Source organism: Mesocricetus auratus, unplaced genomic scaffold (assembly GCF_017639785.1).
Source record: "Mesocricetus auratus isolate SY011 unplaced genomic scaffold, BCM_Maur_2.0 Super-Scaffold_100011, whole genome shotgun sequence".
Lineage (NCBI taxonomy): Eukaryota > Metazoa > Chordata > Mammalia > Rodentia > Cricetidae > Mesocricetus > Mesocricetus auratus.
Genome location: NW_024429195.1, coordinates 44,475,441 through 44,498,435, shown reverse-complemented (window position 1 = coordinate 44,498,435; position 22,995 = coordinate 44,475,441). Strand labels below are relative to the sequence as shown.

The 22,995-nt window shown below is 58.7% G+C and overlaps 1 protein-coding gene across 2 annotated transcripts in view; it reads right to left on the bottom strand.

Moving 5' to 3' along the window:
- Positions 1–2,042: 2,042 nt before the first annotated feature.
- The window catches only part of Lrp1 (LDL receptor related protein 1), an 80,194-nt gene continuing 59,241 nt past the window's right edge, over positions 2,043–22,995 (bottom strand). For both annotated transcript variants that reach the window (XM_040754731.1, XM_040754732.1), the window contains 45 exons: positions 21,875–22,000; positions 21,639–21,767; positions 21,382–21,501; positions 21,064–21,177; positions 20,321–20,470; positions 20,122–20,244; positions 19,762–19,878; positions 19,501–19,629; positions 19,077–19,199; positions 18,848–18,988; positions 18,588–18,778; positions 16,887–17,070; positions 16,654–16,739; positions 16,329–16,448; positions 15,763–15,950; positions 15,443–15,648; positions 14,781–14,969; positions 14,097–14,245; positions 13,414–13,507; positions 12,842–12,958; positions 12,378–12,497; positions 11,982–12,104; positions 11,559–11,684; positions 10,985–11,101; positions 10,286–10,392; positions 10,062–10,194; positions 9,240–9,359; positions 8,971–9,093; positions 8,608–8,748; positions 8,338–8,472; positions 8,140–8,259; positions 7,170–7,438; positions 6,098–6,276; positions 5,610–5,716; positions 5,245–5,361; positions 4,742–4,918; positions 4,483–4,623; positions 4,211–4,384; positions 3,862–4,023; positions 3,359–3,533; positions 3,136–3,237; positions 2,893–2,957; positions 2,701–2,791; positions 2,470–2,614; positions 2,043–2,326 (listed from right to left, as the gene is read on the bottom strand). In XM_040754731.1, the coding sequence (XP_040610665.1) occupies positions 2,186–2,326; positions 2,470–2,614; positions 2,701–2,791; positions 2,893–2,957; positions 3,136–3,237; positions 3,359–3,533; positions 3,862–4,023; positions 4,211–4,384; positions 4,483–4,623; positions 4,742–4,918; positions 5,245–5,361; positions 5,610–5,716; positions 6,098–6,276; positions 7,170–7,438; positions 8,140–8,259; positions 8,338–8,472; positions 8,608–8,748; positions 8,971–9,093; positions 9,240–9,359; positions 10,062–10,194; positions 10,286–10,392; positions 10,985–11,101; positions 11,559–11,684; positions 11,982–12,104; positions 12,378–12,497; positions 12,842–12,958; positions 13,414–13,507; positions 14,097–14,245; positions 14,781–14,969; positions 15,443–15,648; positions 15,763–15,950; positions 16,329–16,448; positions 16,654–16,739; positions 16,887–17,070; positions 18,588–18,778; positions 18,848–18,988; positions 19,077–19,199; positions 19,501–19,629; positions 19,762–19,878; positions 20,122–20,244; positions 20,321–20,470; positions 21,064–21,177; positions 21,382–21,501; positions 21,639–21,767; positions 21,875–22,000 (6,206 nt within the window). In that variant the 3' untranslated portion in view covers positions 2,043–2,185. The remainder of the gene's footprint in view (positions 2,327–2,469; positions 2,615–2,700; positions 2,792–2,892; positions 2,958–3,135; positions 3,238–3,358; positions 3,534–3,861; positions 4,024–4,210; positions 4,385–4,482; positions 4,624–4,741; positions 4,919–5,244; positions 5,362–5,609; positions 5,717–6,097; positions 6,277–7,169; positions 7,439–8,139; positions 8,260–8,337; positions 8,473–8,607; positions 8,749–8,970; positions 9,094–9,239; positions 9,360–10,061; positions 10,195–10,285; positions 10,393–10,984; positions 11,102–11,558; positions 11,685–11,981; positions 12,105–12,377; positions 12,498–12,841; positions 12,959–13,413; positions 13,508–14,096; positions 14,246–14,780; positions 14,970–15,442; positions 15,649–15,762; positions 15,951–16,328; positions 16,449–16,653; positions 16,740–16,886; positions 17,071–18,587; positions 18,779–18,847; positions 18,989–19,076; positions 19,200–19,500; positions 19,630–19,761; positions 19,879–20,121; positions 20,245–20,320; positions 20,471–21,063; positions 21,178–21,381; positions 21,502–21,638; positions 21,768–21,874; positions 22,001–22,995) is intronic.

Here is a 22,995-nt window from a genome sequence, read left to right as displayed (position 1 = left end):
GAGAATCAGTGACTCCCGGGGGGGCTACAGATGCCGGCTGGCAGGAGGAGGGGGCTGGGAGGGTGGGACTGCTGTTGGGGGGGGTGGCGGGGGAAGTCAGCAGGCTCTGGGGGAGGGAAGGAAGATGGCTGACGGGGTGGAAGGGTCAGCAAGCACAAAATAGCCCCAGGGAAGCGAGTGAGAGGCTGGGCTAGGGTCCTCGGCAGGTGCATAATTAGAGCGTTGAGCTTTAGGATAAACCGAGCTACAGCAGTGTAGATGCCACCTGGTGGCCAGACGTCGCCACAAGCCTATCACTTCAGGATCAACAAGGACACCCCCACTTTTCTTTCCCTGCAGGGCTGCTCATCCCAGGCCCCTGGGGAATCTGAGGAAGCTACGGAGATCTGAGAGCAGGCTTTGGGGATAAAGTTGGAGATGAGGTCTCGAGGATGAAGGGAAAGGAATGGTCTTGTTCCTGGATCTATCCGTCAACTTTCCCAAGGGAGGCAGCTAGGGATAAATGCTGGGGTGTGGGGGAGGCTGAGCCGGAGAGGGTCAGGGGTGAGAAGCAGAAGCAGGGGTGCTCCTTGGGAGACATTGTGCTTGCTGCTGTTGGGAGCACAGGGTTCCAGTCCTCCCTCAGTCCTGGACAGTGTAAAGCCACCTAATCTGCAAGAGGTTCAGCCCCTTTGAGAGAGGTCCAAGGTGACCTAGATAAACTTAGAAGGCACAAGTCTTTTCTTGGTCAACTCCGGGAATACCTGCGGTGTGTGTCAGAGGCTGGCGGGCCTGGCAAACTGTCTTCTGAGCCCTTCTTCACTCCAGGCCTCCCCCTGTACTGGGCGTGTGTGCCAAAGTGTATATGTGGAGATCAGAGAATAGTTTTATGGAGCTGGTGCTCGCTCATTCTTCTATGGGTTCCAAGATCAAACTCAGGTCACCAGGCCTGCGTAGCAAGTGTCTACCCATGGGAGCACCTTGCCCACCTTGACAGCCACGGTTTTTACTCATGGCATCTCAGAGCTGGGAGCAGGGGGCTGTAGCTGACCATCCTGAAGACCTGGGAAGCCTCATGACCCAATGTACTCATTTTTTTCTGGTGTGGCAGCTCGCTGTGGGGACACGTGCACAGTGAGGGTATAAAGCAGTGAAACAGATCTCCAAATCAGTGCGCTGGGGCAGGGGAACACCAGATCCTACCACCACAAGTCACAGGCTTAAGGTCAGACGCCAAGGAAAAGCAGCTCTTCCTGCCATAGGAAGACTGGGGGATGGAGTGTGGCCGCAGACATTGACCTTAGGGTTCCCAGGCCGGCCTCCAGCATGCAGCAAGGCTCCCTCTGGTGGCTAGAGCAGGAAGCACAGCCCCAGCTGTCAAAGTCTCACACTAGCAGGCAGACACAGCGGCTTTTTTTCTTTTCTTTTTTTTCTTTTTTACAATTTTATTTATAACAATATCTGTGTTATTTAGTTGTAAAGGAATTCAGCAAAAATTATTAAAACGTTCACGTCCCCAAAATGGGGCTGCCCGCTTGCCCTTCCTTGGTATGCCCCAACTCTTCCTGGTCCTCAGGGGAGGGAGCTTGGGGACCGGTACCAAAGAATGTATTCAGCCCTAGGAGCCACAGTGGGGACACTGGAGAGGGGAGAGCCTGTCTGGAAGGGGGTACTGAGCATGGCCATCTCAGAGGTGCCCCAGAAGTGGGAGCTGGGGCTTGGGGTGACTTCCCTCAAGAACTAAAAAAAACCTCTCTTCTTCCTACCTCACAAAGCCAAATCTTCCAGACAGGGTCAGCGGAGGACTCCACCTCCCCAGAAGTAACCCCAGAGAACTGAGGAGGGGGAAGCCAGGACAGGGAGCCCTGACTAGTGTCTCGCACAGGCAGAAGGCCGTGTCACCAGCTTCCAGGGGTGTGTGGTAGGGACCGGAGATGGGCTCCTTCATACCTTTGAGCCAAAGAGCCCTCCCTGCCCGCTCAAGGCAGCATGGGGGGTGGGGGCGGTGCTGAGGAGCAGGCAGGAAGGGGAATGGAAGAGATAATACTGTGCTCGCTGGCTCGTTCACATATAAAAAGTAATTCCTTCATTTTTACATTTGTACATCCGGCAGAGCCGGAGAAGGGCTGGCGGGGGGGGGGGGGGGGGATCACTGGAGGACTCATGTCTGGCAGGGGCTTTCTGGGGACGTCCGTTGGGCAGGGCCCTATGCCAAGGGGTCCCCTGTCTCGTCCTCAGGTCCCCGGCCCAGGAGTTCTCGCTTCTCGTCCGTGCTGGCCAGGGAGTGGCGGCTGCCATGGCCCCCCATGTAGAGCGTGGCGTACACGGGGTTGGTGAAGTTGGTAGGCTGCAAAACCGGTAGAGGAGGGTTGAGAGGGTTAGAACATTCCAGCTCCCACTTCTGAGCCATCATTCGTACAACACCTCTAGTCGTCCTGCCACACCCCAGTCCTTGGGCCCTGGAAGCCCCTTCGATGGCCTCCGGTCTACCTTGTCAGGGTCAAGGGCGAAATCGGCATCCAGGAGGCCCCCGACATCATCAGGCTCTCCACCTTCGTACATCTTGTAGGTGGGGTTCCCGATTTCCACATTCATGGCCCCATTGGTCATCCGCTGGTGCTGGAAGCCCTTGGCCCTGGGGAGAGGCAGGAGTCAGGTAACAGTGATGAAGGCAAAGGGGGTGGTAAGATGACAGAACTTTCCAGACTTGCAGTGGCTCACCCTCGGACTCGCCGCTTATACCAGAATACCACTCCTGCCACCAGAAGCAGCAGCAGGAGCAACAGAAGAGGGATCAGGATGGAGGCCATATCTGGAGAGAGAAGTCGGAAAACTGAGTCTGAGGCACAGAGAGATGGGGCCCAAAGCTCTCGCTAGGTATAGGCAGCGCCGGCCACTCATCCCACCACTCACGACCAGGCTGCTGCTGGCTGACGACGTGGTCCTCGCAACGCGGTCCTGTCATATGGGGTGGGCACCTGCAGGCAGGAAAGCAACGCTGAGTGAACACTGAGTGGGCAAGCGTCGCCTCTGTAGTTGCACAGGGGCCGGATAGTTCTGCTCAGATCTGAGGGAGGGGGCATCCTATCCTGGATGGTTCTGCTCAGATCTGAGGGAGGGGACATCCTATCGTGGGGAGGCTCGGGACCAACTCACTGGCACTCGGGCATCATCTTGCTGTTCATGGTGCAGGAGCCACCATTGCTGCAGTGATCAACACAGGTCAGACAACTGGGGGCTATCCGGCCGTCAGTGCAGCTGCAGAAAGGAATCAGCATCTGGAGAAGGGGCTGGCAGGTGCCTGTGGTGGGCTAGGGGCGGCAGGAGAGGGGCGTGACAGCTGTGACAGGGCAGAGTGTGCGGGCAGGGACCCACTCACTTGCAAGTGACATCTCCAGTCTGCTTGTTGACCACACAGGCTCCTTGGAGACAGCGGCTACACTTGGTCACCTCGCACCTCGGTCCCTCGAAGTAGACAGTGCAGCGACATTGTCGGGAGCCGTCGGCAGCCATCTGGCAGGTGCCAAAGTTCTCACAGTAGTCTGAGCACTGCCCTGTGGTTGGGAATGGAGAGAAAGTACCCCAAGCCCCACCTTCGTAAGGGTTCATTATGCAGGGGCCGGGAAACTCCACGACCTAGAGATGACTCCCACCGCCTCCTGAGCCCCTGTGGCCCTGTGACAGACCCCAGGACACAAGCATGTCCCCAAACATTCATCTTGTTGGATAATCCTGGTGCCTGGAGGCTCCCTACACCAGGAAGGTGGACAGCGCCCACAGCCTGGGCGAGGTCCATCTCCATATGGCTTCCCTCCTCTGCACTTGCCCCCCTGGGGGTTCCTGCTTCCCTCTTCCGTCCCTGGGGCTGGGATGGTCACTCACGGTACTGGCACCGATCACCCAGGAAGCCAGGCAGACATCGGCACTGGGGCTGGTTGCCCTGGTTGACGGTGCAGGTGCTATTGTTGGCGCAGTAGCTCGCACACACCTGCTGGGTGCATTTGGGGCCCGTGAAGCCTGTGGGGCACCGGCACGTGGGCATGCCTGACGGGAGAGGATTCGTGAGTGGGACCGTGGCACTGGGAACCACTGGAGCCCCTAACAGAGCTGGGCGGGACCCAGGGTGGTCACAAGCAGGGGGGTTGGATGCGGGGGCAACAGAAGGAGGCGGCGGCTGCCTGAGGGTTGGGGGCCGGCGTGGGGGGCAAGGACCAGTCCTGGCTGGACATACCGGAGGGGGAAGCAGCACAGGTGCCCCCGTTGCGACAGTACCCCCAGCACTGGTCCAGCTCACACTTGTCGCCCGTGTAGCGCGGCTGGCAGCGGCACTTGGGCTGCCTTCGGGCGTTGAGGAAACAGCTGCCGCCATTGAAGCACTGCACGGCGCAGGCTCCAGGCCTAGGGGCTGTGAGAAGAACTCGTCAGGGCACAGAGCAGGGCCCAGGGGTGGCGAAACCAGCGGCTGTAGGAAAGGGATCCTGGGGTACTGAGGAGTGTGCCTACCATCCGGAGGGGGCGTTGGGGAGGGCACGGGCACACAGGTGCCGTTATCCAGTCTCTTTCCATTGGGACAGGTACAGACAGGCCCGCTGGGGCTCAGGAGACACAGCCACTCACACTTCTTGCGGTCACAGGGGTTGGTCACTGCAGGTGTGTGGAAGGGACAGACGCTGAGCAGGGCTCGTCCTGCGCCCTGTGGATCTAGAACACTCCCTCCTCCCTGGCCTTCCCCTCCACACCCTGGGCTTCCCCGCTAGCACACCCTCAGGCTGCTTGTGCTGATGGTAAAGGACCACGTCCGAGGCGTGGCTCAGGCTCCCAGTCAGGTTGATCAGGGGGCTGTGTCCGAACTTGTGGATCTTGAAGACACGATTATTGATGTAAGTGACACCGTAGATGTAATCCTCAAACACGTCGATGCTGAAGGGGTGAGTGAGGCCTGGGGGAGGAAGAAGGGTCAGATTAAAACAAGATGGCTGCCTGCGTCCTGGACTCACTATCTAAGACACTGGACTCCATCCAAACTAACGATTCCTGCCCCACTACTGGCAAACGGTCTCGTCATTCCAAGACTTCAGGGGCCACAGGACTTTGGCTTTCCCTCCCCTCATCTGCCAAGTTCTCTCCCTTGCTGACTCCACAGAACTTAATATTGGTAGGACCAGGCTATCTGAAGGACAGAAGCAGGAAGCGCGGTCTTTGGACTCAGTAGGAAGGTGGGAGGCCTAAGGGCCGGGTTAGGGACCACCCTGCCTCCGTCCTGACCTCGTTTGCCATCAGCAGCCACGATGGGGTCGGTGCCATTGAGCCGGATGCTGCCGATGACTGAAAGCTTGGCATCCGCCCAGTATAGCCGCTCATTGTGATAATCCACAGCCAGGCCTGAGGTGAGAGAATCGCTGTGAGGACTCAGCCTCTGCCACGCCAGGCTGGGTGCAGAGAATAGAACCGATTCTGTCTGGTGTCCAGGGCAGCAACCTGGCTCATGTGAGCTCTCCCAACCACCCATCTGGAAAACGTTCCCACGGCCCTTAGCCCGACCTGCCCCGCTGCCCTCAATTTTGGGTGACTTTTGAAGCGGCTGGGATCGGAGCCCTGTCCCTCCCACACCCTCGCCCTGCCCCAGGGACCTGTGGGCCACTGGATGTTGTCCTGCACGAGAGTCTCTCGCAGGGTCCCATCCATCGCTGCTGTTTCAATCTTGGGATGGTTGCCCCAGTCTGACCAGTACATGGTACTACGGAGGGAGAGATAAGAGCGGGGTGTCCTCCAGGGCCACCGAAAAGACCACAGTGCGACAGAGCACCTGGCCTGGTATGGATGCCACTGAGCAACAGGAGGAAGATGCCCGCCCGCTTCGCAATGAGACCCAGGAGACAACCTCTGTTCCAGGTTAGCATCATAACTACAAGATGCTAAGCCAGTAACACCTAAAGGGACAGATGCCCCCTGGGGGACACCCAGGGCTACACAGGGCAGCCAGTGAGGCAGAGGGGAGCCATTCAACTGGGAGTCCCCAGCAGTGGCTGGAGGAGGACCAGAAGCCTGCGGATGCTGGGCCTGTCCTAAGGGCTTCCTGACACCAGCCCAAACCCCTCCCCCCAGGGCCCTTGCCCACCCCCTCAGCGGGTCCACAACGATGGCGTGGGGCTCGTCAATCATGCCCGAGATGAGTGTCTTGCGGTTCTCGCCCTTCATTTGCGACACCTCGATCACGTCCCGGCCAGAGTCGGTCCAGTACACGTTTCCGGCCACCCAGTCGATGGCAATCCCTCTGGGCATCTTCAGCCCTGAAATCTAAGCGGCGTCACGTATTTAGGGATCACCGTCTGTCTTCCAGTCCATTATCCCCATCCCCAACTCTGTCGCCCCCTGACCAACACGGCTACAGTCAGTCTGCAGGATCTTTTCTCCTTGGGCTCGGTCTCTATCGAAGCTCAGGCGGATCTGGAACTCACTGTGTAGCCCAGGCTGACCTCTTATCCTTTTGTTTCCCTCTGTTACAGCTGGAATCACAGGCGGGGCCACCATGCCCGGCACATCTTCATGTTTTTCTAGTTAATCCTCACTTAGACAAAAAGGCTACGGGGCCGGGTGGGGGCAGTGAGATGACTCTGGATAACAGTGCTTGTTGCCAAGCCTAGTGACCTGAGTTCAAATCCCTGAGACTCATATGTAGAGAAATAACTCCAAGTTGTCCTCTGACATTTTTTTTTTCTGAGACAGGCTTTCTCTGTATTGCTTTGGAGGCTGTCCTGGAACTCGCTCTGTAGACCAGGCTGGCCTCGAACTCACAGAGATCCGCTTGCCTCTGCCTCCTGGTGAGGCACCACCGCCTGGCTAAGACTAGGTATTTATTTATCATTATTGTGGTTCTATTTTCATTGCTGTTGCTGGGATCAAACCTAGGACTTCACACATTCTACTGCTGAACTCTACGTAAGCCTGGGGTCGGTATTACTCATCCGTTGGTAAAGTGAGGCCCCAGGTAGTTGAACAAGCTGGTCAATAGTGACATGGAGGAGTGAGAGGCTTGTGACCGACTCGAAGGTCAGTCTGTCCTGGTGTCTGCTGTGGTTCAACAGGCAATCCCGACTGCCCTGCGTTCTCGCCTTCCGCTCTGCCAGCTCCCACCGTCCTTTGCAAGCACTGTTCTGCTCTCCCCCCGGATCTGCCAGGCTGGCACTTACATTGAGGTGAGTGACACCCCGGTCGATCTGTCTCCGGTGACGGTTGGAGGTGGTAGGAGGTGCAGCAGGCGGCAGGCTCCGATAGGAGATTGTGCCTGTGTGCCAGTTAGTCCAGTAGACACGGCCGGCCTTGACGTGCACATCCATGGCGTCTATCCGGACGCTCTCATCGCCCTGGAAGGTCTGCTCGTAGGCTGAGTGCGGGTGCCCGGGAAACAAGCTGCGGATCTCATTGTCATCAGCGATGTAGAGGACCTGGTACTCGGAACCTGCCAGAGCCAGAGCCCACCTGTCAGAGGGCGTGAGAGGCGCAGACAAGAGCCCAGGGCCCAAGTTCGATCCCAGGAACTCATGCGGCCAAGCAATCTCCAGGCAAGATCCTGGCATTCTGCAGTAGCCTCCATTTGTTTCAGACAGAAAGGGATGTTTCTGGTAATGGTGCCTCCAGCATCAGGCTGAGGACTCCAACCTGTGTCCCAAACTGATAACGGAATGACCATGCCCTCCAGAAATCTGTCTTTGCGTCCCACCTCCCTACCCAACAGCTCCAGGAATTCTGCCTGTGGTCTCTGGGTAGACTTGCTGAGGGGGACAGGCATGTGGGGTGTATGTACATGGCACGGGAGCCCTCTTGCTGGTGTATACACACGCCCATGTGCGTGTGTGGTGTGTGAGCACGGGCACATGGAAGGTGCAATGCCCTGTCAGAGCATGGGTGGGGGATATGCAAGCAGGCCCATGCGACTGGGTCTAACTGTCCTGTTAACCTAGGGCGGCTGTGTGTGCGTGCGCGCGCGTGTGTGCGTGCGTGTGTGCGCGCACGCGCTCACTCAGGATGGCGTCACAGTGTGCCGTGGGTCTGGGGGCCATGCCTGAGCAATGAAGTATACTTGGGAATGCCCCATTCCATTCGCCGCCCCTGTGGCCTTGCCCCACCCACCCACCCTTCCTGTCTTCCCCCCTCCGGCACCTTCCGCCTTGCAGGTATTGTGTGTCTTCATGAAGTTGCGGGCGCAGCTGCAGAGGTGGCCGCCCTTGGTGTTGTTGCAGAGCTGTGAGCAGGTGCCGAAGCGCAGACACTCGTTGATGTCTGGGGGTTACATCGAGGGTCATGGGGGGTCTGGGAGCTGGGGTTCCCGCCCATCCGTCTCCCGTCCAGCTTTCCTACCCTGGCATCCGGACTGGCCCGGCACAGTGTGGAAGCCTGGGCGGCAGGCACAGTAGGCGGCTTTCTCGGTGCGCATGCAACGGGCTTCATCCCCACAGATGCTGGCGTTGGTGGCGCAGCTGGTCAGCTTGGGGTCTGTGGGGACAAACCGTGGATTCCCTCACCTAAGCCCCGCCCTGGCATCTAAGCCCCGCCCTGGCATCTAAGCCCCGCCCTGGCATCTAAGCCCCGCCCCTGGCACCTCCCCTCTGCTCTCGCGCCTGCTCCTACCGATGCTGCAGTCCTCCTCATCGGAGCCATCTCCACAGTCATCAAACATGTTACAGCGCAGCGAGGATGACAGACAGCGCTGGTTGCGGCAAAGGAACTCCTTCTTGTCCTTGCAGTGGGGGTTCTGGGTCGTTGGGGGCTCTGGGGAGGGAAGAGGCTTCAGGCTCTGGGTACGGACCACACCGCCCCTCCTCCTTCCACAGAGATCTTGACAGCACAGGTGCGTCCTGTCTGCTCATCAAGCTGAGGGGGTGGGCGTGGGTGTCCTCTAAAACCTCGCCCCAGAGCTAGGCCCCACCTTCAGCCTGGCAGCCCCGCCCGCTCCCCGATGCAGCCCCGCCCCCGGCCCCGCCCCCAGCTCACCACAGTCCTCCTCGTCGGTCCCATCGCCGCAGTGGTCGGTGCCGTCACACTGGCGCCCGATCCACAGGCAGACGCGGTCGTTCTTGCAACGGAAGGGCCGGTTGGGAGGACACACGAACCGGACTGTGGAGGCCAGGAAACAGCCACATCAGTCTTGGGGGTGAGGGGTGGGGCTAGGTGGCCACCAGGGAGTGCGGGGGTCATGCCCCCCCATGGTCTGCCCTCGCCTTGGGCACCCCGACCCTGCCTAGCTCCGTCCTCAGTCTCACCGCATTCCTCAGGGTTCTCGTCAGAGTTATCCCCACAGTCGTCCTCGCCGTCGCACTTCCAGGCCAGCGGCTTGCAGAGGGTGTTATTGCACTGGAATTCATCCAAGGGGCAGGTCCGCACTGGGAGAGGGAACCAAGACACGGGAATGAATGCGGCTGCAGGAGCCAGTCTGCCACTCCTTCCCTGGGTGGGGCAGGGGCCTAGGGGTCTCCAGAGGAGCTGGAGGCCAGGGGGTCTCAATTGCCTGCCCAGCTGGCAGAGGGGCAACGGCTCCTGCTGGTATTTAGGGGAGGAGAGGCTGCTTCAGGGTGGGTCCACATGGGTGCTCTTTCTGAGCAGATGACATACGAACCTTGAGCCTAGTGTAGCCTGTGGCAGGCGCAGGCTTTAGGTCATGACCCTCAGCCTACGGGAGAACCAGGAAGGCTGCCTTCCAGGTGGGAACCCCTGCTCCGGCCCTCAGTTCCTCTCCTGACAGGTGTCACACTGCTCCCCCAGGCCACGGAGCAGACCCTGGCTCACTGACACCTCCAGGGGAGGATGGTGAGCAGGACCCGCCTTTAACACAGCCAGCTGGGGGTGCGTAGGGTGGTGGGTGGGCACAGCCTGCAGCCTCCTGCTGGATTCCCACCTAGCTAGCCCCCTTAGCAAGGTTAGGACAGAGCCTGCAGGAAAACGCCTGAGCTTTGCCTAACACCTAGGACAGTGCTTGGCTCTCAGTACACGCTCAATAGAGGCTTGCTGCAGGAACAGTGAATGAAGGAAGTTGGCCCCACGAGGTCTGGGGGAGGTGGGGGTGGCGATGCCAGGCTGGGGCTCACCCCCAGTGCCACAGGCTTCCTCATCACTGCCATCCATGCAGTCGGCGTCCGCATCACAGCGCCAGCGCAGGGGGATGCAGTGGCCACTCTTGCACTGGAACTGGTCCATGTCACAGCGAGGGGTGCAGTCTTTCTGTGGGTGTGGGAGCCAGCAGTCTGGTCAGGCCCCTGGGGCCCTGCCCTAATTCCGAGGCCACCCGCTTCCTCGAGACCCCTCTGCTCGCCTCGTCTGAGCCGTCGGCACAGTCATGATCCCCGTCGCACTTCCAGCGCCCGGCGATGCAGCGGCCGTTGGCACAGGAGAACTCACTCTCGGAGCACGGCCGAGGGGCTGTGGAAAGACAGGCCCCAGCCAGTGGGCATCCCAGCCCTCGGATGCACCACTCCCAAGCCCAAGGCTCATTCCTACGCCCGCGGAGGCCACTGCTGACTGGAGTGATGATCAGCTCAACCAAACCCAGGCAGCTAACTGGCTGTCCTCATGAGACTGGCTGGGCAAAGGGGGTATTCACTTATCGCACTAGGCACAGACACGCAGGGGAGGGCATGGGTCCCTGGGCCTGTCCGTAGGACAGGCCATGGTGGGGGGAGGGGCAAGACCACTGAGACAAGCAGCGGGTCTGGGAGGGGCCAGTCAGGATGACGGGCAGAAGGACAGCACGGGGATGGGCAAGGCTCTGGGGCGGAGGCAGAGGCGGCGGGAGCAGGGGCACAACAGAGACACCTACCTCTGCAACCCCAAAGGACAGTGTGAAAATGGAGAGAGACATGAGATGAGGTGAAATGGCTCAAATACATGACATGGTGGCATGGGGAGCGGCGGAGGGGTTCCTGACCCTTGCCCTGGGAGGGCCCCCCGCGCAGCAGCGGCGGGAGGGGGATTCCGAGGCCGGGGAGGGACGGTGGGCAGGATGAGGACATACTGCAGCTCTCCTCGTCAGAGTTGTCCCCACAGTCGTTGTCGTAGTCACACTGCCAGCGGCCGGGCACACAGCGGTTGTTCTTGCAGCGGAACTGGTACGGCTCGCAGGTCCGCTCATCTGGGGAGGCAAGACGTGGAGGGAGCTGTCAGGGCCGTCGGGGATGGAGTGGGCGGCAGACGGCAAGTCTAGGGTGGGCAGGTGAGTATGGTGACGGCGGGAAGGCGGTCCCTGCAGTCTGGGGAAAGCTGTCTCCGGGGCTCAGGCAGTGACGCCCTTGCTGTAGACAGTGTGGCATCTACAGGAGGGTCCGGGCAAGATGGACAATGTATGGGGAAGGCGGCTGACTCGGGGGACAGATGAACAGAGCGGTCACAGAAGGTTCTGTGTGACCCTCTTCTGGGAGTGGCTAGAGAGAGGAACAAGGGGGACTACGGGAAAGCGTCCCTGAGTCGGCTCTACAGTGGCCACAAGACGCGGCACCGGGGGCCACGCCGAGACCTGTCCGTCCCTGAACTGCCTTCCGCCCCTAACCCGAGACCGCTTACCACACTCTTCCTAACCCGAGACCGCTTACCACACTCTTCCTTGGGTTCATCCGAGCCGTCGCCACAGTCGTCCTCGCCGTCACACTTCCAGCGCGCCGGGATGCAGCGGCCTGAGTCCTTGCAGCGGAACTCGTCTACTCCACAGGTCATCTGGGCTGCAGAACACGGGCAGGGTGAGGAGTCCCCATGGGGAACCATCTGGCAAAGGTTGCAGCCCAGGGGAGCGTGCCTGCGTGCGTGCGTGTGTGCGTGCGCGTGAGTGTGTGTGCATGCGTGTGTGTATATGTGTGCGTGCGTGTGTGCGCGTGCGTGCGTGTGTACGTGTGTGCATGTGTGCGTGTGTGCATGCGTGTGTGCATGCGTGTGCATGCGTGTGTGCGTGCGTGTGTTGGAGTAATGCAGTCATAGGTACTGCAGGGGAAGATGGGCCCCAGGGACAATGGGCAACTCACTGCAGTTGGCGGGCTCATCGCTGCCGTCCACACAGTCATTGTCCCTGTCACAGACCCAGACACGGGGGATGCAGCGCTTGGTGATAGAGCATTGGAACTGGTTGGGGGCGCAGGTTACCTCAGCTGCAAGGTAGATGAGAGAATGAGGACCTCTTACCCTTACGCCTCCTCCCAGCTTCTGGTCACCGGGTCTTCCCTCTTCCAAAGGCCCAGCCCTGGTCTTGGTGAGGAGGAGGGAATGGTTTAACCTCAGACTGGTCTTCTGGATCTCCCGACTCTCCATACTGAACACAGTTGTTTTATAAGCAAACCAGGAGACACCCAGCGTGACCCATAACACCCCTCAAGGACAGCGGGTGGCAGTGCCCCGCCCACTCCCCTGAACCTGGCACTCACGGCAGTCCCGTTCATCTTCGCCGTCCCCGCAGTTGTCCTGCCCATTGCAACGGAAGATGCCGGGAATGCAGCGGTTGGTGTTGGTGCACTTGAACTGGCTGGGCAGGCAGACGTGAATGTCTGGCGGTGGGAGAAGGGGAGGTAACTAATGATCAGTGGAGGACTCGGGGCAGGTGGGGCCTCCGTGTCCTTCGTGGGCAGGGGTGGGGCTGAGAGGCACAAACGTAGCCGAGAGAAAAAGCTGCTGCAGGCCGTTGCTTCCTTTCTAAACCACAAGAGCCGGGGAAGCAATGGCGTCTAGGCAGCCCTTACCACAGTTGGGGAAGCAATGGCGTCTAGGCAGCCCTTACCACAGTTGGGGAAGGAATGACGTCTAGGCAGCCCTTATCACAGTTGGGGAAGCAATGGCGTCTAGGCAGCCCTTACCACAGTTGGGGAAGCAATGGCGTCTAGGCAGCCCTTACCACAGTTGGCCTCATCACTGTTGTCTTGGCAGTCATTGTCGCCATCACAGATGAAGGCAGGGTTGGTGCAGATCCCGGTTGAGCACTGGAACTGGCCTGGGCGGCACTTGAACTCGGCTGCCGAGAAGGAGGCTCAGTGTCAGGAGAGTAGAAAATGAGAGGGCCCAGTGACATTTGTCACCTGGGCCTGACGACCCTGATGATCCTCGGAACCCAAGGTGAGAGTAGAGAAGGGATTTCTGACAGTTACCCGCTGACCTCCACATTCACCAGGGCACGTGCACATGCCTGTATTCACAAATCACGCACGCGCGCACACACACACACTCACGTGCGCACACACAGAACCCAAGGTGAGAGTAGAGAAGGGATTTCTGACAGTTACCCGCTGACCTCCACATTCACCAGGGCACGTGCACATGCCTGTATTCACAAATCACACACACACACACACACACATACACACGTACACACGCACACGCAGAGCTAACAGGGAGCAAGTAAGTCACTGCAGTCTCTGCCCCTGGTGGCCAGGGAGGGCTTTGCACCCCTCCCACACCCTGGACACTCACGACAGTCCGGGGGCTCGTCCGAGTGGTCTCCGCAGTCATCCTCAGTGTCACACTTCCACCAGAAGGGGATGCATTTGTCGTTCTTGCACACAAACTGGAGGACAGGCGGGGTAAGATGGGGTTGGTGGGGGCTTGGGGGACCTCAGAAAAGATTTCCTTTCAAGGGGCAGAGATGCTTCAGAGGAAGTGGTGGGGTTACAGTTTGTGGGGAGGAAGAGCTGGACAGACACTTGGGATATGACAAAGGAAGGCCAGATGAGGGGTGTCTGTACGGGAGACATGGGAAGATGAGGGCTCGTGGCACTGGTGAGGTCGGCATTAGGGTACAGAGGTAGGGCATTGGTGGCGCACGCCTTTAATCCCAGCACTTGAGAGGCAGAGGCAGGCGGATCTCTGTGAGTTCGAGGCCAGCCTGGTCTACAAGAGCTAATTCCAGGACAGCCTTCAAAGCCACAGAGAAACCCTGTCTCGAAAAACCAAAAAAAAAAAAAAGATGGTATGACAGAGGTATCTGTAAGGTGACAAGTGTAAACGTATTGCTGTGCGGAGACAAGAGGTAGGCAAGATACGTGGAGGTGTCAGCACCTGTCAGCACGGGATGCCAGGTGTGGGTTCGGGGACCCTGGCGTGAGGGGTCAGGGGACTGAGGCATGGGACAGTGGGAGTCTTGAGGGGAGCCTTACCTGGCTAGCTGTGCAGTTGGACACACAAGTACGGCCATCACCACCCAGATAGAAGTTGGTGGGGCAGGCACATTTGTGACCACCGCCAGGGGACAGCAGGCACAGGTTGCTGCAGCCACCGTTGTTGACTTTGCAGGGGTGATTGGGCACTGCCGGAGAGAATGAGGCCGGAGGTCATGACTGGTCTGGTATACGACTCTCTTAGGCCACGGGTTTCTGACTGTGAGGGTGGTCCTGATGGGAATGGTCTCTAGCCCTCTAAAGAATGTCTAGTCGGCTCCATCCTGCTCAGAGGCACGGTAGATCTTTAGCCCACCGCCTTCGTTAGGGATTGAGAACGGAGATGGGAAAGGACCTCTCACGGCCCAGGATCAGCTCAGGCTTGGTTTCCTTTGATGCTCTTGGCCCATACTCACTATGCTCTGCGCTCCCTAACTTCAGGGTGTGGCTGCCAGGAGACCTGTGTTGAATCCTGGATGGACTGCTAAGGGCCTGGCCATGCTGTCTATAGCCTCTGTAAGTCTGCTCCCTGGCAGGGATGCCCAGTCAGAGCCAGGGAGGGAGGAGCAGGAACTCCCGCTGAGGCTGTGTGTCCTGAGCAGTCCTGAGAACAGGGTCTTTCATGCACGGTCCACTCGTGGTGTCCTGTCGCCCCTGCGCTCCCCGCCACACCTGCTTGCTCACCGTCCGGCTGGCGCAGGGCGTGGAAGACGTGGAGGTCCATGGGCCGGTGCAGGGTGCTGATGAGCAGGGTTTTGTTGGCACCTGTGGTCTTGTGGGCTCGGTTGATGGACTTGGTTTCCCAGTCTGTCCAGTAGACGTAGTCTTCAAACAGGGTCAGTGCAAAGATGTGTGGGATGTCTTGGCTCAGCACTGTGGGAGGGAAGTCGGGAAGACACAGCCTTTGTTGGCACCAAGTACAGATCAGGTTCCCTGCCTGCTTGACCTCCCACCACCATCCTGAGCTGGGAATGAGCTCCAGTTGCAGACGTTTCTATGGCTTCCGAAGGTTGTACTGACAGCCTGCCCGACAGTCACGCTCTACAGGAGCACACGGCCCCTCCACAGAGGTACAGAGCACGGACGTTCCTCAGACAGTTCTCATGTGCCCAGCCCTCAGGCCATCATCCCGGGGCACCTGGAATTCCCTTCCCCCGCAAGGAGCCGGCTGGCCTGGTACCTGGGCCAGTCCAGGAGAAACACCAGGGTATTTGAAACCCCCAGGCCCCTGGTTTGTGGTTTCTGTACACGATGCCCTCCTGCCCGCCCCCACACCCTACCCCATCACTTTAGATCACAGGCAGGTCAGGCCTGCTGGCCTTGGGCAGCCTCACTAGCATACGGACCAACGTGGCGATTGGAGCCGTCCAGGCTGGCAAACTCAATGTAGTCCTCACGGGCGTCAGCCCAATAGATTCGTTCCGTGACGTAGTCCAGCGTCAGACCGTTGGGCCATGTGATCTTAGTGTCCACAATGACGCTGCGGCCAGACCCGTCCATGCCGATCCGACCGATCAGCGAGTGGTCACCCCAGTCCGTCCAGTAGAGGTACCTGGCAGGTGGGGACGGACAGTGAACCCCAAGAGTCTAGAGACCGATGACGCCTGAAGCTACAGAGAGCCGGGCTTGCTTCCCAGGGCTCCACCCTCCGCGCCTGGCCACTTACCCATTCTGCACGTCCACCACTAGGGCCCTGGGCTCACGGAGGCCAGAGCTGACCAGCACTGTCCGGTAGGCCCCGTTGAGCTTGGACACCTCAATGGTGTCTCTGCCTTTGTCACACCAGTACAGGTTGCCACCCACCCAGTCCACAGCCAGCCCATCTGGGTTACTGAGGCCAGTCCGGTGCAGCACCTGCAGGGAACACAGGGCGGGAGAAGCCCGAGTGGAACCCTCGGTCTCCGGGGCCTGGGTTCTCCCTCCCATGAACAGAGCACAACTCCTGCTCTGGCCTCATCAGGAAGATGATAGAGCTAAATGTCCTGTTCCGAGCCCAACACAAGGTGATTATCAGCAGGGGCCCCAGGAACACCAACACACGCCCAGTGCGCACAGAATGTCCTTGCACTGAGTGCAGGGAGGGAGAGGCTGGAACAGGCAGGGTGTTTCTGTGGCTCCGAGAGGAAGGAACAGTGCCGGCAGAGGAGATGAGCTGTGTGCGGAGGGGTGGGGGCTCGTCTGCGGGGCCCCACGCGTGCCAGTCAGCTGACCAGGGACAGCCCTTCTCTTCACCTGCACGTTGCTACCATTAAGGTGCATCCTTCGGATCATGCTGCCCTGGGTGGTCACGTCCGTCCAGTAGATCATCTGCTCTCGGTAGTCAAAGTCCAAAGCAACAGCATTGTTCAGGCCCTGGTTCAGAAGGGACACAGGGAAGTCAGCTGCTGCGGGGCACATGCGTGTTTAGGGAAGGGTGTCTCTGGGGAAGTGTGTCTGAAGTCGACGTGGCTGAAGGGAGAGGCAGTAGGAGACAACCAGGGGCCCAAGTGGGAAGAACTGGGGAGGCGGTACTGGACCCGGGCAGTGGTGGCTGTGAGGAAGGCTTGGGTTTGGGCACCTGCTTAAGCAGTGTGTAGTTGGAGCCATCCAGGTTGAGCTTGCGCAGGTAGTACCGGTTAGCAAAGATGAGGAACGGCTCCTCGTCTGTAGGAGAAGGGTCCTGGCTCAGGAACGTTCTGGTAGCTTTTATATCTCTGGCTATGCTGTCCCACACCCTCTCCCTACCTGCCACCCCTTGCCCTAGCGCACAGCTGTCTGAACTATATCTCACCCTCCACGTGCCCGCCTCACCAGTCACAGCTTTGCAGCTGTGGGGGTCGCCACCACGGGGTGCGTAGCCCTCCACACACAGACACTTGTAACTGCCATGGGTGTTCATGCAGAGCTGGCCGCAGGGGAAGGTGGTGCTGCACTCGTCCACGTCAGCACACGTCTTGCCGTCGTCTTTAAGCCGGAAGCCAGGGCGACAGCGGCACTGTGGACACAGGGAATCCGGGGCTGAGGACGAAGCAGGGGTCTGGGCTTCCCCGTTTGCAAACCAGGGACCAGGAGGACCTCTGGAGGGCACGCAAGGCAAGTGACACACAGAGAGTGATCTCACACAGAGAGTGATCTCACACAGAGAGTGATCTCACACAGACAGTGATCTCACACAGACAGTGATCTCACACAGACAGTGATCTCTCACAGACAGTGATCTCACACAGACAGTGATCTCACATAGACAGTGATCTCACACAGACAGTGAGCTCACACAGACAGTGATCTCTCACAGACAGTGATCTCACACAGAGAGTGATCTCACACAGACAGTGATCTCACATAGACAGCGATCTCACACAGACAGTGAGCTCACACAGACAGTGAGCTCACACAGACAGTGATCTCACACAGAGAGTGATCTCACACAGACAGTGATCTCACATAGACAGCGATCTCACACAGACAGTGATCTCTCACAGACAGTGATCTCACTCAGAGAGTGATCTCTCACACAGTGATCTCTCACACAGTGATCTCACACAGACAGTGATCTCACACAGACAGTGATCTCTCACAGACAGTGATCTCTCACAGAGAGTGATCTCTCACAGAGAGTGATCTCATACAGACAGTGATCTCACACAGACAGTGATCTCACACAGACAGTGATCTCACACAGACAGTGATCTCACACAGACAGTGATCTCTCACAGTGATCTCACACAGACAGTGATCTCACACAGAGAGTGATTTCACAGACAGTGATCTCCCACAGACAGTGATCTCTCACAGAGAGTGATCTCTCACAGAGAGTGATCTCACAGACAGTGATCTCACATAGACAGTGATCTCACACAGACAGTGATCTCACACAGACAGTGATCTCACACAGACAGTGATCTCTCACAGAGTGATCTCACAGAGTGATCTCACACAGTGATCTCACACAGACAGTGATCTCACACAGACAGTGATCTCACACAGACAGTGATCTCACACAGACAGTGATCTCTCACAGACAGTGATCTCACACAGACAGTGATCTCACACAGAGAGTGATCTCTCACAGACAGTGAGCTCACACAGACAGTGAGCTCACATAGACAGTGATCTGTGCACCCTGTCCCCAGAGGTTCTCTCACGTGGCTGTCATCCTACCTTGGTGGTGTCCCTGTCCCTCACAGTCCCTCAGTGCAGCTTAGCACAGGCTAAAGCTCTTTTATACCAACTATGTTCACTTCCTTGGGGGGTTAAATAGCACCTCCAGGGTCACAATTCTTCCTCCAGGCTGGGCCTTTCCCTTGAACTCTAAGCTACATATCTGTTGTCTGCTTGCTGGCCTCACTCTTGACTTCTCTCTTAGCCTTTGTCTCGCCTGTGAACAAACCCACACCGACGGTGACTCCAACAGTCACACCCCCAGAGCCTAGCACACTGTGCAGAGTGAGAGTCAGAATGAGCTTCATGAATGAACGAGGGGTGGGGCAAACTGTCCGGGCCCAGGCGTACCTTAAAGCCTATCTTAAGGTCCTCACAGTCCTGGCTGCAGCCACTGAGCTTGCGGTTAAGACACTCGTTGACGTGGCACCCGCGTTCGTCAGAGCCGTCCCCACAGTCATCCTGGCCATTGCAGAGCAGCGCCTCAGCCACGCAGCGCCCGCTGCTGCACAGGAACTGCGATGAGGCGTTGCATTTGTGCTCTGCGGAGGGTGGGAACAGTTAGTGAGGGGTGGAGAGGGGGGGAGGAGGAGAAAGGGGCCGGAGCTCACCCGGGCTGGTGCAGTGCGGGTTCTTGGGGGCCTCGTCACTCTGGTCGTGGCAATCATTCTCGCCATCGCACTCCCACTGGCGGGAGCTCAGGCAACGCCCGTTGGCACAGCGGAACTCATTGGGGCCGCAGGTTGGGTACTCTGTGGGGGGAGGGGGCGATGAGGCTGCCGTCCGCCCAGGCACAGTGCGAGCACAGCTAGGCAGGGCTCCTCCGGCGGCAGGACTCACCGCACTCGGGGGACTCATCAGAGCCGTCTGCACAGTCCCGGTCATGGTCACACACGAAATGCTTGGGAATGCACAGGCGGTTCTGGCACATGAACTCACGGTCGTCACAGGTGCTGTTGTACACTGGGGACACAGGCAGAACCCCCCTCAGGCCTGCCCTGCTCCAGCCTGCCCTATCAGCTGATGGCGGTCCCGTCCCCATCCTGGGGTCTCCTGGGATGTGAGAGGTAGGATGGGTAGGGCGCTGGATGGGGCGGTGGGGGGCGTGTCTGGACACAGGAGCTAAAGTCTTGGCTCTGCGCTAACAAAACGTGTGGCTCCCACTGAAGCTGTCCCGACGCCTGACCTCATTTGCTGGCATTTGCAAGGCATGGCTGCTCTGATGCCTGCTTCCCACCCGTTCCTCGTGGCCTCTCCCACTCACAGCAGCCGGCTGAGATGCTCTCATCGGCACCATCAGCGCAGTCCTTGTCACCGTCACAGAGCCAGCGCTCAGGGACGCACACATGGGTGCCAGGACAGGAGAAGGAGGAGGGGCCACAAGTCTTGCCTTCTGCGTGAGGACCAAGAAGACAGAGGGACTCAGGAGAGGCCAGGGCCTCGTGGGCAGCCCTGATGACCCGCCCCACCGACGTGTGGACTCTTCCGTGGGGAGGCGGGGCCAGTGCGTGTTCCCGGGTCTTACCACAGTGAGCCGCTTCGTCCGAGCCGTCCCCGCAGTCATCACTGCCATCACATAGCCACTGTTTGGAGATGCAACGGTGGTTCTGACACTCAAACTGAGCCTCTGAGCAGAACTTGTCTGGAATGGTCGGAGAACGCAGTGAGACAGCAGACAGGAAAGGCAGGAGGGATGCCCACAGCGCCCCCTCCCACGCGGCTCATCGAAAGCTAACGTGACCCTACTCTTGAGTCTGAGAGAGTGAGGCCTAAGTGGAAAACTAGGGTCTTCTCCATGAAGGGCACTTTGCGTAAGGACTAGGAGGTGGGGCCCGGGGAGGGTCTTGGTGCGGTGGCGGGTGCCGTGGGGGCCAGGGTCACTCACTGCAGTGGGTCTCATCTTCGCCATGCTCACAGTCATCTTCTTTGTCACACGTCCAGCTCACGGGGATGCATCGCCCACTGGGGCAGGCAAAGTAATTGAGGGGGCACCTGGGGCGTTTCACTCCTGGGAATAGAAGGGAGGTGTGAGGACGCTGCTAGCCCCGGGCCTGCCCTTCACCCTGCAGCCGCCACTGGCTGACCTGGGCAGTCACGCTCGTCACTGTAGTCGCCACAGTCATTGGCACCATCGCACACCCAGTTGGGGGCGTAGCAGAGGGATGTCCGCTCACAAGGCTGGAAGAGCACGCCTTTCACGCCCAGGCGGAAATAGCTGCTGCAGTCAGTGGCACCTGGTGGAGGAAGGATGAGGTGAGGGGCTGTGGTGTTTGAATCTCACAGGGAGTGGCGCTGTTAGGAGGTGTGGCTTTGCTGGAGTGGGTGTGGCTTTGCTGGAGGAAGTGTGTCACTGTGGGGGCGGGCTGTGAGGTTTCCTATGCTCAGGATACCGCCCAGCGTCTCAGTTGACTTCCTGCTGCCTGCAAGATGTAGGACTCTCAGCTACTCCTCCAGCACCGTGCCTGCCTGCTGTGATGATCATGGACTGAACCCCTGAAACTGGACATGAGCCCCCAATTAAATGTTTCCTTTATAAGAGTTGCCGTGGTCATGTTGTCTCTTCACAACAATAGAAACCCTAACTAAGACAGGGGTCACAGCCCAGTTCCCTGTAAAACACTCTGGGAGCAGCTGGTGCCCCGGTGGCTTTGTTTCCAGAGCACTTAAGATGCACTTCGTACTTGGCACCTACTCACTGCCGCCAAGGACCCCGGAAGCAGGAGGGGGACAGAGACCGGCTACAGGCTGCTATGCAGGGCCAGGGAGGCGGAGAGGAAATGGACCAGGGTCAGAGACGGGCTGAGGATGGGGCAGGGGTGGTACTCACTGCAGTTCATCTCATCGGAGGCATCCTCACAATCCACGAACTGGTTGCAGCGACTGGAGTTCCCAATGCAGGACCCGTCACGGCAGCGGAACTCGCCCACGCCACAGGCTGTCTCTAGAACAGGACCCGTGAGTGTCGTCAGGACAGAGGGATCATCAGCTCAGAGGCCCTCTGTGGGGCTCCAAAGGCCCAGGACAGAGCTCCAGCCTGTCTTCGCAGTGCCCTGAACTAGCTATCCTGGGCCTGGGGACAGCGCTGAGCCGGCGTAAGGACGGGGTGGAGACTGGCCGGAGGCCGGGCCTGCAGCATCTCACTCACTGTTACAGGGGATCTCGTCAGAGCCGTCTCCACAGTCGTCTGCGCCATTGCACCACAGCATGTTGGAGACACAGCGGCCGTTGTTACACTGGCGGAAAGTCTTCTTGCAGCGGCGGGAGTCTGCACCGGGCGGGAGGGAGGGGTGTGGTCACAGCAGGCACAGGGTTGGTTAGTGCCCTCCTAGGGTCAGTAGGGAGCTGGGTCACATGGGGGGGTCCTAGGTAGCCATGTTCTGAGGAGAGGCGTGGGGTCCTTACTGCAGTAGGAGGGCTTCTCATCAGACTTGTCCTTGCAGTGGGAGACGCCATCACAGGTGAGGCTGAAGCTGACACACTCACCGTTGGCACACTCGAACTCATCTTGTGCCCGGCAAGAGGAGTTCACAGCTGGGGATGGAGAGGGCCATGAGTGGGGGACCAGCCTGAGTACAGCTTTGTAGCGTGGGCTGGATTCTGGAAGGAGGGTCCCTCAGCAGCCTGACTGGCTTCCTCACCCCGGCAGGTGAAGTCCTCCTGGAGGATCCGGCCCCCTCGGCAGGAGCAGTTGACGTGGCCTTGGTGGGTGAGCAGACACAGATCCTGGCAGCCTCCGTTGTTGATACGGCAGGGGGAAAGTTCACCTGGGCAGAGAAAAGGGAGACCACGCGAGCTGCAGAGTGGTCCTACTGTGCACACTCGCCAGATGCCCACCTAATATTACAGGGCTCTGCATGACCCCAGCAGCCATGGGGGTTCACAGCATGGGGGACGCCCTGGCATGGGGTGCTGAGATAGTGAGGCGTGTGGGCAATGAGGGCTTTGAGATGAATCTCGGGGAAGATTCTAGGTCCAGTTTTCAGATATGTGCATAGTGTAAGGATTCAGGCACTGTGCCGGCCTGCTCTGTCACCTGACAGAATGCATTCAGGCAGTACCCTAGTCAGCCCTGGTACAAAGGAACCCTTTAAAAAACAGACCTCCACCCACTTACACTCTCTTTCCTGCTGTTCCCCTGGGGCAGGCAGGACTTTTCCTGTCTCCCTCTTCTGTCCTCTCTCTGTCTCTGTGTCTCTTTACCTCTTTTCTCTTTCCTTCCCCCGTTTCCCTTTCTAATAAAACTTCTCACTAAGCTCTGTCTGCCTGGCATGTTTGTCCCCTGCTTTGGTCACCCTAGCCTGCCATGGAATCCACCAAGGTCCCTCGCACCAGGCTCAACACACTTTATCACAACACATAGTGGTGGCCAAAGATGTTCATAAGGCTTGGGAAAGACTTGGATCTGTTAGTCGCGCGCGCGCGCACACACACGCACGCACACACACGCACGCACGCTCGCACCAGGTCATCTGGGTCAGGTGTAGGCACGTGTAGGCTGAGGATAGACATAGGCTGTACCTGGCATGGAGGTATGAGGCCAGGTTTGGGGAGTGAGTAGCTTTAGGCTGTATGACAGGATCTCTAGGGATGGGGACTTGGCCCTCCAGGCATGAGCAATATGAATGTGTGTTTGTGTGCAGTTCACAGAGATGGACCCAAGTATGCCAAGTCCATGCTTGTGTACAGATATCTTGAGGGAGCTGGGTTGAGGAATGTTGGGGCTTTTGGGGTTTCTGGGGGGACTAAAAGTATGTAAAGA